General features: G+C 37.1%; 2 protein-coding genes across 6 annotated transcripts in view; both read right to left on the bottom strand.

Moving 5' to 3' along the window:
- LOC146003305 (follistatin-related protein 5-like) overlaps window positions 1–15,245 on the bottom strand; it is a 1,022,072-nt gene that overhangs the window by 23,194 nt on the left and 983,633 nt on the right. For all 5 annotated transcript variants that reach the window (XM_083141559.1, XM_083141562.1, XM_083141561.1 and 2 more), the window contains exons 12-13: window positions 12,362–12,499; window positions 7,087–7,302 (exon numbers count right to left, since the gene is read on the bottom strand). In XM_083141559.1, the coding sequence (XP_082997685.1) occupies window positions 7,087–7,302; window positions 12,362–12,499 (354 nt within the window). The remainder of the gene's footprint in view (window positions 1–7,086; window positions 7,303–12,361; window positions 12,500–15,245) is intronic.
- On the bottom strand, window positions 9,400–11,428 carry LOC146003671 (tubulin polyglutamylase TTLL13-like). The gene has a single exon (XM_083142033.1). The coding sequence runs from the start codon at window positions 11,359–11,361 to the stop codon at window positions 9,487–9,489; it is 1,875 nt and encodes a 624-aa protein (XP_082998159.1). The 5' UTR covers window positions 11,362–11,428; the 3' UTR covers window positions 9,400–9,486.

The following is a 15,245-nucleotide window of genomic DNA, read 5'->3' as shown; positions in this document are numbered from 1 at the left end:
CATGGCTGTGCTATTTCAATTTTGTAAGCCTGTACGATGCAACACTGTTAACTAACATTTTCAGATGGAAAAAATGTTTACTAAACTGTAACGAAGAAATGACGACCGTCGATCTGGACTATTCAATTTTAATGTATAGTCATGACTATTTCGTGCACCCGTACATGTGAAATTTGCTAAATTTCTTGACTTCCATGTTAAAACCATAAGTATAAGCTCAGTGGTTAATGTTGAAGTCTTCATATTAGTCTATTTTATAATTTTTGGACTGCAAATAACATGGAAACACCTAAAATTTATCACTTTTAATATCAGATAATCAAATTGAAAATTGCATATTTGTGTTTACATTTTATAGAATAGGATACAAATACAAGATCTTAATATCGAAAAAAATATATATGCGTAAATTATTCATAATAAACTAAACAACCATTTTTGTCAACCACAGACCACACATTCATTTAATAATAATTAATTTCTATTAATTCACTTTAAAAGCATCACTTTGAGCGTATGAAACACAGTTACTTCACTGAGCATTTCACAAAAGACAACTGACTGAAGATTGTAATGAACAATTGGTCGTTTGCCTAGTGGACAGTTAACAGTGATCTATGTTCCGGACATTTTGAACACTGCAAGTTTGTAGTTGTGAACTAGAGAATCGCTAGTCGAGAAGATGGCGGTGTTGAAACCAAGTTTGACCTTTGAACTATGAATTCGGTGGTGAGTCACTTCGAGGGATGAACGTCGAAGATCTTCGGTGAAAAGAAGAAGCAGCGGAAAGAAGATATCAAGGAGCTTCTACGAAAAGTGTTCCCCCCTAGTGTCGAGAGCTCTCGAAATGTGTACTTTCATATTGAAGTATTGATGAAAGTAAAAGTAAAAGCGCAGCGCTGAGTAAATCTCGTAAGTAGAGGTCGACCAGATTCATTTTATTGAGGCTAAAGTGTTTATTTTCTGTTTATTAATCTATGTTACTAACCTAAGATTAATCTAAGGCAACTGGAGGTAATTTTTGTATTAGTTTTAACTATGTAAAACAAAGCCCTCCAGCTTTCCAGGGCAAATTAAAAATTTATTAACCGCTAGTTTATTTTAGAAGTTTGTAATAAAAAAAAACAGTAAAGAATCCTTGTGTTTTCTTAAGCAGTTTTAAAGTGTAAACTTGAAATGTAAAACAAAAATCTGTTCTGGCGTAAATGAAACTGTGACCCAAACAGCCCAAAACAACTTTTATTGTTATAATGATGCAATAATTATGTAAACAAAGGGGTACGACTAGGAAGGAGACTTCTTGGGTGGACCAGGTTTAAATAGACTTATTCACTAATCTTTCCATTCCATAAAGCCAAATAATATCGTCAATGAACCTGAGTTTTTCTCCCACTTTTACACCAAAATGACAGCATGATTCATACTATAATAAACTGTTAAAACGATAATACAGTGTTCATGATTCCATGATCCTGAGATTGCTTCAGTGTAGGCCTGATAGAGTCATTGTCACCAGCAGAAAGAACAAAAGGTTAACAAACTGTGCAGGAACACAGCAAACTTGTGGAAAATTCCAACTCGAACAGCATATTTGAAGTAGGAAGCCAGTTGGTAGCTTAGTTAATTATGGCACTGGCATTAAATACTAGTGGCGAATACATTCTTCTGTATGATCAGATTTGAGAAAATGGAGAAGTTTTATTTATATTAATGAGTTTCAGAAACTATATTATTTCCCGGATAAACATAATCTAGGATAATTTCATGAGTTGGAAATGTAGTACATATCAGAGAGAAAATAAAATACCTACCCGATTGGTAGCCAAGGAATTTTGGAATGCATAGTGGGAGAGGGATATGAAATTTCTCTCAGCTAGTCAGTGTCATATTTTATCTTTCTTGTCTTTTTTAAAAAGCTAAACCAAAACTTCTCATCAACCCCCCTCCCGGAAACCACATCACTGCTTGTATATCCACTGATGGTAAGAGGCTGTTTAGGATATATACTTGAGAAGTTTAATGATATCATGCTCATTGGCATACTTAAGGGAAGTTAGTGGAAGTTGGTTGGCCGCAGTGGCTCAGTCGGTAACGCATGCATCTGACTACCATGCTAAAGATCCCAGGTTCGACCCCCAGCCGGTTCAAATCGGGGAACTTTTCTAACCTTGGAAGCGGCCCCGGCACCCACCCAGCGTCGAATGACATGGGTACCTGGGGGAAACCCTGGGGGGGTAAAGGTGGTCAGGGGCATGATGCTGATCACATCACCCCCACTCACGACCGGATCAAGAAAGTGTGGGGCGTTACCCCCACACCCCCTATATGCCTTCATGGCATGGTGCTAAACACAGGGGAGCACTTTACCTTTTAGTGGGAGTCATAAACCAATCCCTGGCCCAGGACCCGTCCCCCTAAAAAGAACTTCAAATGTTGAAAAAGATGGCAAAATATAGGCCTGAGTACTAAAACCTATCCCCCCCATAAAAATCCCAGGCATACTTCTGCATCTCTTTTCTTGTCTTCAGGGAAACAAATTTATTTTTCCCATTGGACCCACAACAGATCTGCGATTTACTACAAATTTTCTGTAGAACTAAATATTTTATAGCCATTGCAGGTGACGGGGATTGAACCTATGAAGGGTCTGTGATGTACTATAAATACAGTGTGCTAACTAGTAAGACGTGCGCAAGAGGGTTGGTGGAGGCAATTTCCCCCTTTCTTTGACCTAATATTACTAAAAAAAATGGACAATGTAGAAAAGGTGGCAAAATATAGGCCTCGCTGCTAAGAAAAATAGATAACCTAACCCCTGTTCACATGATATCCACTTTTACAATAAATTCTGGGTATGCACTGACGCTAACCAAATACTCAATGGCCAATGCTGGTGGTGGGGATTAATTTACTACAAATCTGACTGCACAGGATTTTCTGTAAATTGCAAGTCCATTATTATTATTAAAGTAGGGTTACAATTAAGCTTACAATTTTCTTTACATTGATTCTGTAACTACAAAAACAGCTTTTTGCCATTGTAGGTTCCATCCCACCAGCTACAAAAAGAAAATTGTTTACCTGAAGGCAAGAGAAGAGGTGGATAATGTCCAATAAGCATTGCATGCTAGTAAAGAACCTTCGCCACTCACGTTCAGAGAAGTATAAGATTTTTAGTTGTGCTGATGTTAATATGTGAATATTACAGAGTTAGTCACGCGTTATAATTTTTAAAAAATACATACAAGGCTCATAATTACTTCATTTCAAAATATAGGGAGAAGCAAAAGCCAGGTTGCGTAGGTGAATGGCCACTAGAGTGCTGCAGTGAGAGGATTTTGCTGAAGCGCCAAATAGCGATAGCATACGGGATTGAAAGCTTCATCGCTCAAAAACGAAGAAGTATACATTCAAAGCCCAGTAGTACACATATAACCATAATTTCTGTGTGGTAGTGGGCCCTCAAATATGGATCGTGAAGTGAAATACGCAGTGAAATTGAAACTTAAGTGAAAATAGTCATCATGTCCATGTTAAAATGTAGTTTAGTCTATCTTACCAATACAAGTGATACATGAAAATCAAATAGATGTTGTGGGCTGAAACTGCCAGGATGGATATTTCACATATACAGGCCATTCGGTTTAGCTTGAGCTCTGGCCTTCAGCTGTGCAGAAGCCTGCCGTCAGCGTGACGATGCGAGAGTTCCACTGAAACCAGAGTTGCTAAGTGCCTTAACAATTACTTATATCCATAATCTGACTTCAGAGCTTATTGGTAGGTGTGTTCGGTACTTACTGCATTTATATATATATCTATATTTTTTAAAAGCGCCAGTTTGAGTAGGTGATAGTTCAAGGAAAAGAATGACAGATGATTCTTTTTGTCGGTGAAACCCCCATTGATTAATCCCCTCGGCGAAAGAGGCATCCTCCCTCTCCTCCACTTCCTCTTGTGGAGGGGGAGGGGGGAGATCATTTTACCACAAGTAAGGTGATTGTTGACCTGTGTTGCTTAGGGTGTTTTATTCAACGGAAGCTGAGGTGAACATTGGAGAAAGCAAAGTTATTCATAGTCAGAGTTGAGAAATTTTCTTAACGTGCATAAGTTTATGAAGAAAGAAGCTGACTGGTCTTGCATTGAACGTGAAACAAGTGCAAAAGCGTGTTTCCGCATCTATTGATATGTCAGTAAGTACTTTGTAATGAAAATGATTGCTACAAAGTAACTGGGAAGGGATTAGTAACGTCTAACAAACCACGCAGAAGAAAGAAATTTAAAGCGATGTGGACGAATTTGACAAGTGTGTTATTCGTAGAACAATTGACAAATTTCACGATCGTGAAGGACAGTGTGCTACTTTAGATTCGTGAGTAATTTTTTTTAATGAGACAACAGCATATAGATTTGCCAGTTTCACGTGTAGTAGAATTGTAACTTCCGCATATTGCAACACTGCTCCTACGAGTCACGTGACGTCTTCTGTAGACGACAAACATTTCCCGCTTTGTGCATGCCAGAGCTCAGGCTAAACCGAATGCACTGTACGTGTCTATGATTATTGTCACATTAAAATGATATTACATTGTAAATGCTGGAGCGTGGGAGAGACAAACGAGTATGGGCAAGAGAGCGAAAGTGGTCCATGCAGCACCATAATGGCCACCATGGTCACCAGACTTACCACCACTGGTTTTTACTTGTGGGGACAAGCAAAGGCCATTATGTACTCTTAGACCAGCCATGTCAAACTAAATTTGTAAGTAGGGCCGCATAACGATAATAACAAAACTCTCCGGGCCGCACATCTCGAAATCCCAACTCCTTGAAGTCCAAAACTAAAATTCCAGTGATTAGACTTATAGTATCATAAATTATATAAATTATATAGAGAGCAAGTGCCAAAACTTAGCAACTGGAAGGGGATGCAATAGTCCTCCTCACCCCCTTTACATACAACCACCTTACTTAGAACTGAAAGTTTGTACGATTGTATATGTGCATAACAGCAATGAAAAATAGTTTAATTATAATCCTCATATGTTTTACTGAAATTAAATAAAACAAATATTTTTCATAGGCAGGGATACTATTTTACATGTTTGTTTCAAAAATAAATTGGTTACATTTGTGCAAACATTTTGGCAAGAAACCCGAATACGGACAATTCTAGTTTCGTTTCCCAGATATTTGACACCTTTCATTTTATAGAAACCAACTTCTCAATGTCCGCATTATGTTTTTGTGAGCAGGAAACTCTTAATTAAAACAACAAGTGTTTGTCAGTCATTCTTTAACTTGCTGTTTGTTATTTTGCGTCACCTTTCTGGCATTTTTGCTAATCATAATGATGAGGATGAATGATGACATTGATGAAGGGACACTTGCAAGGAATAGTCATGCCCAATCTGGGATTCGAACCAGGGAACCTTGGCATCGTAGCACGTTCAGCCAAGGAGGCTAGCTGTCAGTCATTTCTGATACTTGGGATGTTTTATTAATCTTCATAATGGCGAACAGCTGTTCACAAAGTTAAGGGCTACCCAACAAGGCTAAATAAAATTCCAGCAGCAAAATAGCTTATCCGAGGATACTACTCTGGGAAGTGTAAAAAAATGCAGGAACATCCACATTGTGATATTTCTCTTTCAATATTGAATCGCATTGTAAGTCACTAAATTCCATTTGAATGTTGGTACTTCAAAAGGAAAGGGGACACTGAAGAAGAAAATTGACCTTCGCACTCTTTCAAGTTTTGAAACCTGTTTTCAAATTCATCAAGCAGTATTTTTACTTTGGACCAGTATAGGCTTAAATCGGGTTCACAGATTGAACTTTGGTATTCCAGAAAAGTTGGAAAATGACTAAAATTATAACTTCTGTACCTTTGCAAAATGGCTCCCACTTCCTTAAAAATATCTTCTTCTGTAGTTGTGTCACGGAGAGGAATTATGTCAAGGAGTTCTGTCACATTGAAACGAGAATTGTTCACGAATGAATAAAGCTATCTGAATACCCCACAAACGTCCCTACATTCTATTGCAAGCGAAAGGGTAACAAAACCAGCAATTTTTTACTTTCAATTGTTCGTCAATCTTCTCTTCAACTGTATTTCTGATTTTTGAACCTTGACTTTGTTTTGATTTTTGTTATTTAGCATAGGTTTTCTGCCACTTTTGGCTAATGGCGACGATGAGCATGCGAGATAAAATTAAACTGATGAAGGGACACCGACACAGAACACCAATTCAAAGGCCTGAATTCAATGACCACTGTGATAACCACTCCAGCACGGAGGCCGGCAACTGTATTTCGTGACACATAAATATTTCTGAATGAATTCACTTTGTCAGGGCACAACATTTCCAAGCATTTCACTCTTCACTTCACAACAAAAATAGGCAATATCCCATTTAACTTTAAAAACTCCATATTTATCTTTTATAGTCCTTTTCTTACTCCCACAATTCTTAGGCAGCGACACGGCTAGATTATCAAACTTTTCCAGAAACAGTCTTTCCTTCAAGCCAAGAAACAAGACTCGTAGGTGACAGAAAGTGGAATGCAAGAGTAGAGAAAATAGATTAATCTGGTGAAATTCGGATGAGTCGAGGCTCATTTAATGAGAGAAGGAAAAGAAGAACAACTGCATATGCATAGATAGTCCTGCATGCATGATATGTAAGCAGGGCCAAGGCGGGCCTGCATTAAGGAATGCTGGGGGCCGCGTGTTTGACATGGCTGTCTTAGACAATTAGGAGTCTGGACCACCTGAAAGAAAGGAACATGGGCACAATTTACCCAAATAACCCCTATGCAATTGAGAGTGTGTTGAATTGAAGCATGCATTCAAGCAGATGGTCAGCATATTGAATACGTACTGTAAATGTAACCGTTGCATATCAGTCATGTGCATGTTTGCATGCACATATTTGTTTTCCTATGTAACCTGACTTTTACATCACCCTTCATTACATAAAATATGGCACAGATGCAATATGAAAGAAAAATATTTCATATAAAAAACTGGAGCAAAGACAAAGAAGAGAGATCATAAGTTTAGGACCCAAACATAAAATTCCTTACTTGAATAGGTGGCATGAACAATCCTCTGACCAGGTCGAATTGTCCGTCAATTGGTTCTGGGTGCACGGTGTGGTGCTTCCGTTTCTGTGAGGCATCTCTGATTATCTGGATTGTCTTGATTCCCTGGTTGATCTCGCTTCTCCAATTCAGAACCCACACCTGGTCCAGGTGGGGAACATAATGCAGCTCCACGGGGTATTTGTCCGTTACCACAACCTAGAATTACAAGGTATGACACTTCTAAAACAATACAAGTTAGGTTTCCAATTTATCGGCAGTTATGATAAAGTGGCAGCTCTTTACATACAATGCCATGTGTTTTTAGCATCGCTTTTCTGCCATTCCTGGCTAATTGCAGTGATGAAGATGAATGACATTTAGATTCAATTTATGATGGACACTCACAAATAACTCCATGCGTAGGCTGGGACTCAAATACGGTAACTGCAGTGACAAGATGGTCGCTTAGCGATTTCAGCCACTGAGCCGGTAAATGTCACATGAAGTAAGACTATAACTGGATATGTGTATCTCACACATTAGTAATAAAGTAAAACCTCGTTAATATGGACCTCGATAAGCTAGACTTCGAACAGGCAAAAGGAAAAAAAGCAGAATGCAAGGTTTTAAATGTGGCTAGAAGTCAACAAGAAAATTTCCCAAAGAAAAGGCAGTCAACCACTGATGAAATTCTGTTTCCCACATACTTTGTACTGTACTGTATAGTGTATTTAGGCCTATGCCTTTTAAATACACAATAATAAACGTGTTTTGTTGCTATAAACGGAGTTTTAATGCACTTTCTACTGTTCTTTTAGGTTATTTCAGTTAATCCAGTCAACTTATCCCCCCATTAGTCCAGATTAATGAGGTTTTACTGTATTTCTTGACATTTTGATCTTTAACATTGTAACAAAAATGTTGTGTTAAAAAATATCTTTAAAAATCATTCACTGTACACTGCAACGTGCCATGCTCCACTGAACCTCAGATATAATAGAATTTTATTTTATTTAGCGTTGCTTTTCTGCCATTCCTGGCTAATCATGAAGATGAAGATGAGTGATGACATGATGATGAGACACTCACAAAGAACACCCACTCCCAGGTTGGGATTCAAACCCAGGACCCAGTGGCATACCCAAAGGGGGATGGGTTGGGAGGGGTCATAACCCTGTCCTTTGACCTAGTACACTCCATGGCAAAAAAGAATCTCACCCTAGTGATAAAATCTAATATTTTCCTTCAAGCAGTATGTTTTATCTTGTTGTAATTATTTTGATAATTGTACATACTGTACGTAATTTTAACATTTTCTGATTTTTACTTACTCTAACAATGAAGGTAATAATGAAGAAATCAACAAAGAAAGCAGTTAGTTGATTAAATTGTTAAGGTTTATGTTCTTTATTGCCTTCCGCTATTGTTTAATTATATCTTCAAAAATGTAATATATTCTACATTTGCAATAAAAAAATAACAACAAGGAATTAACGTAATTTGGGTCACAATAGTAATAATAACAGTAATGTGCATAAATGTAGGAAAATGTAAGAACTCCCTGCTTCATATACATAGAATGTACTTTAAAATATCACACACTAACTGTTGTAAATATTTCATTGTTCAAATAAATCCACAAATGAAGAAATACAGCTTCAAAGACATTTTTTTACACTTTATTACTTGGGGGGCATTTGCTGTACCGGGCATTACAGCATTTGATTTCAATAGAAGCAAACAACAGAAGTTCTGTTGCCTTATTTCTCTGCGTCTCAGTGGGCGATATGCTTAATATGGCCATTAAAGTCACAAAAATACTGTTATAAGTTTTACCTTGGGATTTATTTTTGTTAATCCGTAATATTATTGTACAGAAGTGGTGTATTTGCAAGCTGTAAACTAACTGCAGTTGTGCCATAGGTTTGTCATCATAGTACAAGGTCAATTCTTTACAAATTAACAACATTTAAGTCAACTATAAAATTTTGGGGCTCACACTTAAGAGCCTCTTTCCCTTTAAGTATAGTACTGCATGCAGAATAAATTACTAAGTGTTCGAGCATGTTAAGAGGTCACCTTTTGATCTTTGGCACCGAAACTCCATGGTTCATGGGCGTGGGTGATCTTTGTGAGTGTCCATTCACCAATTTCACCATATCACTGGTCATCCTCGTCACCACAATTAGCCAAAAGTGGCAGAAAAGCTATACTACATAATGTAAATACAAACAAAATACATGTTTAACTTACAAGCTGATGTTCAACAAAAAATATACACTAACAATTTTTGTATTTGGAACTCAATTTATTTTTAAACACCCACACTTTTATAACATTTACGAGTAAAACTCAGCCAAGAGCTCTTAAACCGTGAATTGGATTAATTTACATGACAGTTTAGAACCTATAATATTCAATTTCTTCTTGATCATCTCTTTCGCAATAACGCTCCGGATTTTCATAAGAATTTTCTCGGTTTTTACTATTCTTGAGGATTTGATCTATTACGTCAGCTAATCCAAGTTCACGCGCTATGCATTCTCTTTGCACTAGGCGTACGATACGTTCATTCTCGTGTATGTCTAGTATTGGAGATGGTTCAAACGAATTGCGGCGGTCCCTCTGAACTGGAAATGGAATTCGTTTCTTAGGTTCACCAGTTGCTTTCTTCAGTTCTGGTGTCGGTTGTTTTGGGGATTTGTTCTCCATACACTTGGAAGCTTCCAACTTGGCCCTTAGCTCGGCTTCTTCTCGTTGTTGCCTGGTTACTTCCTGTCGTACTTTGGTTGCTGCTGTCGCTTGATACACGGTGCTGAGATTGTCCGAAAAAAACTTATGATACTTATCTTCAGATGCAGCCAATGGGTAAACTTGTCTGAAGTCTCCCATGTGATTTTTCTCCCACTCGGTCTGCTTCTCCTTCAATTCACGATGAGGCGAATCCAATTTTGTCTCGCTTTTCAATTCAGTGTTGCCATCTGCACTTTCTTTGTACAACGGCCTCTGTATCAGCCTCTCTCTGATTCGTTTACGTTCCTCTTCTCTCAGTTTTTTACTGGCATATTGTCTGAGATTGAGAATGGTGAATGTGTCCGTCAGAAGCTTAGCCTTGAGATCGCAATCAAGTGGCGTCTCGGTGTGATAACTAGGCGAATGATTTACCTCAAGCAGATATGGCTTCAGACGATGATCCAAGAGTATATCGAATCCCATCAGCTCGAAGCAAGCATCGTATATATCATGTGATGGGATATAGGTGCGATAGTTACGTTGCAGCACAGGGTATATCGAAAATATAGTTTTCATTATGACACCGTCAATATTTTCCCACAGCTTTTGCACATCGTGACCTTCTTTCGCAAACCACCTGTTCAACGTCGTCAATCTTCTTTTCGTCCCGCTCTCTTCATCCGTCATATACGTGCGACTATATTTGTTCACTGCATAGTTCGTTAGATGCATATACACGTTACTTATATTGGTTAGTGTTGGCTTGGAATACTGACTGGTAGCAAATCTAGCTATGCCTTCATTGTAGACATAAACTCTAAGCGGATCGCATGAGGTTATGAGGACATAAATTCTAAGATCAAATTTGTAGCCGCCGATTAGATATGGTTTCGACAGATACTGCTGACAAATTATACGGTCGTCTTGGTTTAATTTTATCTCTTTTACGTCTTTTGTAAGAAAAATTCCTTCCCCGCGAGCCCCTCCTTCAGGTTTGCATATAAAGGCTCTGTTTCTGAATCGGGAAGCGTGCAGAAGAAGTTCTTGATGGTCGGCCGGGAGACACCAGGTTTTAGGGAAGAAGTCGTAATCGTGAGGGAAAAACTTCTGCATACGTGCGAGATTACGAGCCAGCATGTCCTTGTGAGACAACCCCATGATGCCCGGGAAGTGGTTGATCTTCTGAAATAGCCTCAGAGTACCAAGTTTTTCGACCGGAATGAAGACATCCGTCCACAAAATATTCCATGTTTTTTCTGGAGGGACCACACGCATTCCTAACTCCCTTGCTATACGCTCAATAGTGTCATAACGAGTACCCGTGACGCATATCGCTATAGGTTTCAGTCTCTTTTTGTTTCCAGAGTTCATCCTTGGTACGTAACCATCTTTTAATCGTGGATCTTCCAGAGATGAACTTTTGGCATCAGATACGTGGATTTCTTTGCTGCCCTCATCTTCAGTCTTGTGCTTGGAAAGCTCATCTTCATCAAGCACATCAGGCAGCTTTTCATCATGCATATCAGGAAACTTTTCATCCATTTTGTAGGCTCTATTAAAGCAAAACTAGATCATGCACATTCGACCTTTAATGCACCTAACAAAGAGTAACTGAAAAACTGTTAAACTGACTTCCAGGTAGTCATGGAAATGACTAACAATACAATCATATGTAAGCCACGATTTGAAAAATTGGAATGGCAACCAGTAAGAATAAATGAATACAAATAATAAAAGACTGGTGGAATGGACAATCCTAAAACAATAAAAATAATTTCACATTATGCAACATTCTAACTATCATTATTTACAAAGCAACATTTCCCAGTTGTAAATGTGATGGAAATTATTAATATTTTGTGCATGAAACATTTAAAAATGCAATATGATTAACATTATAAAAAAAATAGCAAATGTTATAACATGACATATCTCCACCCCTAATAAAAATATTATTTCTCATTGCGTTGACAAGTTGTTTATTCTGAAATTAATATTTTGTCCAGGAAAATCTTACACAGATTTTCAAATGTGAATAATTGTTATGTGATATTATAAAGACATATGTTGCTATTTTATATATATCAGAGCTCCCTCCTACTAACATTTTATTACATATCTTCAGAGGCAAAAAAATATCAAAGCCTATTTAAAAAATATTCATACAATATATGAAGTACTAAATTTTCCCTATATGCTATTATGTAGACTATGTCTACATACACTGCCTACCTGTAACCTATGGTTTACATATCCTCCAATGTAGATTATGCTGTTTTGAATTACAAATGCGGAAAACAATGATTTTTCAAGAATAAAGTCACACATTCTATTTCAGTTTCAAAAAGAGGTTGAAAAGTGGTCTGTACAGCCAGCACAAACTTCAGTGGGAGATATGACATCTCTGTATGTTCTGTTTGATCATATGGTCTCAGAAATCACAACAAATGAAAGTAAAAAAACAAAAACAAAAAAAAACAAAAAAAAACCAGAAAAATCTTAAATTTAAATGAAACCTCTTCAATACAAAAAAATTACTTACATCAACAACCACCATTTGAATCTTGCTAATTACTAAAACTCTATCTTTTCGAGGTTGTGTAACATACACGTAACGGTTGGCAACATTGATGGCTTGACCCCAACTGCAGTTAACACCTTTGTCTCCACATACATATTCCTGCAAGAGAAATATAGTGCACATAAATATTCACAATTATTCTTCCTAATTTAAATCTAATGGAGTTTTATGTAGGGATGTGCCGAAGCCCATTACAGATGTACAGAAATTGACATATCAGCATCGGCAAAAATCCGATATTTAAACCTGTACAGATAATGCTCGAGTTTACCTTCTAATAAGTTTTACTCCCTCTGTCCCATAATTATTGTCCGGTACACTTTTGTTTGTTGTCACAAAATACTTGTCCGATATTCAAACTGTGACATTTGTGTATACAGAAGAAGTAAATGAAACACGGGAATGTGTCATACAACGTTATTACTCAAGGATCAGTACAAATTGGCCGATCAAGTATCCAAAGAACATAAATAAAAAGTTACCATTTTGGCATACCGGACTATAATTATGGGACAGAGGGAGTATATTTTAATTTTTGTAAGATTTATTGAAAATTAGGTTATGATTCTTCATCATTGTACAGTTTTTGTAATAAAATTATTGCAAACTCTCATTCAGAGGATCAACCTACCTCAAAATCAGAAATAAAACAGTACATTGCTGAACTAACTAGTCCACGTGTCCAGGTTCCGCTATTGTATTGGAAATTCAAAAGTGAGTATCCAAACCTGGAGCAAGTGGTGAGAAAATACACATCAGTATTCAGTGTTGCTGGACAGATTTGCAATAAGAGAAGAAGTAGGTTACTTCCAGAAGTGCTTCAAAAACTCGTGTTTCTGAAGTTGAATCTGCCAGCATTAAATTTACATTAAGAACAGGAATTCATTCTGCATTTCATAGAACTGCTGGTGTACTAATATTAAATCTCTTGAGAATCTATGTTCTCCTTAAAGGTTCACATAACCACTTTTTTTTAGATGAAAATGTACATTCGCATCTCTTGAGAATATATATGTATATACATATGATATGCAATAGAAATGTACATAGCAAATTTATTTTTGTCAGGCTGAAAATAAAATCCCATTTCTGTTGAATAAACTTTTGTACCAGAATCGGTTAAATATCGGCATCGGTATTGGTTCCAAACATTATCAGTGAGTACATCGGTACATTTCCAGCTTCGTCACATCCCTACTTTTGTGGAACATTAACATTATTCAGCAACAGATATAACACACAATATAAGCAAGTTGTCAGAGCCTAAATACAGCTGGTGATGAATTGTATATATCATCATCCACATCAATAGATCATTTGAATTTTTCATGTAGAGCATAACTTCTTATAATATATGAGTGCATTTAAATTATTATTTCTTTGAGGCACATAACTGTCAATATTTTATAATAGCTTCTGGATACTCAGTAAATGTTATATTAATATATAGCATGTTCTGGAAAGTAAGCTCCATTTGCAATTTGTGCCACAGCAGTGCTGCGATCGCACGGATGCATGCATGCTGAGTTCTTCATTGGAGGAAAGATAGTAGTGCAGATGCCTCGCAGTGAGTTGTGATAATGTTCGAGAAAATTGAGATGTGTGTGTGTGGTCTGTGATCCGATATTTGAACATGCAGACTGTGTCAGCAGCTGAAATACACCGTCAAGATTGGTGAGGTGTATGGGGAACAGATCATGAGCGCTTCAATGGTACGGAGATGGGTGCGACAGTTTAACGAAGGGCGGAACCATGCGCACAATGAGGAACGCAGTGGGTTTGTAACTGACGACTTGATCCGTACAGAGGAAGAGAAGATTACAGAGAACAGACAATTCATCCTGTCGGCACTTTCAGTTCACATTCCACACTGTGGTCCAACACGTTATTATCACTTGGTTATCATCACAGGCAGCATCGTTCTACGATATGGAGATATGGTGTCTCATTATGATGAGTGTCTGAACAATGGTTGCAACTATGTCAGGGTGGCCACTCTAGGACCATGAAAAAAATCAAGTATAATTCCTGGTTTTCGGAGAACTTTCCAAAAATTCAAGGGGTACAAACATATGTTTTCTTTATTTCAACTTTACGTATTACTGTGTCTCATCACCCACACACATACACACACAAATATGAAAAGAACATAAAGGGTCTGTGTGATTCCAATGTATCCCAAATTTCTAATTCGATTCAATTAAACTGTATATTCAATTTAAGGTGTGGAGTCTACATTCAGACTCCAAATACATCTACAAGTTCAAATGATGCGGGATGTGCTAATCTACGAAATTTTTAATTGTTACAGAATTTCAAACTATAATTTAACTCAACTTCAAGATATTTTATCTTGCAATTATCTTCCACCTGTCAGATAGATTGATCTGCAAAGGGCCCTAACAAAGAAAACAGATTGAATTTTTTTTTCCACGCAGCTTTATTTTCCTTCCTCAATAAAAATAAAACCTAAACTGCAAAAAAATTGCCTCAGGGCATTCATAAATATGTACAAATTCAATGTGATTTGGATTAATAAAAGTTGCAATTTTTCATGTCTACGGAGAAAAATTCACGCAGAATTCACGTATAATTCCCGGATGCAATAATTCATGCATAATTCCCAGAATTCAATGTATTCCCGGTGAGTAGCCACCCTGTATGTTGTAAATTACTCCAATTAAGTTTTTTGTTCCACTACATTTTGTGTTTTTTTAATTGGCAAACAGAACTTTTTTTCTGGATTGATAGTTTACCAGAGTTTGAGTGTCTTGTAAAAAATGCACTGTAATATTTGCATGAAAATTATGCAAATGTATAATTTGAATTAATTTTGGACTAGTAC

The sequence above is a fragment of the Lepisma saccharinum genome, chromosome 20 (genome assembly GCF_977018435.1).
Source record: "Lepisma saccharinum chromosome 20, izLepSacc3.1, whole genome shotgun sequence".
NCBI lineage: Eukaryota > Metazoa > Arthropoda > Insecta > Zygentoma > Lepismatidae > Lepisma > Lepisma saccharinum.
The sequence above is the reverse complement of the archived record's forward strand: the minus strand, read 5'-3'. Positions and strand labels throughout refer to the sequence as shown.

Coding starts and splice junctions, on each gene's coding strand:
- LOC146003671 (XM_083142033.1), bottom strand. CDS start 11,361: ATGGATGAAAAGTTTCCTGATATGCATGATGAAAAGCTGCCTGATGTG.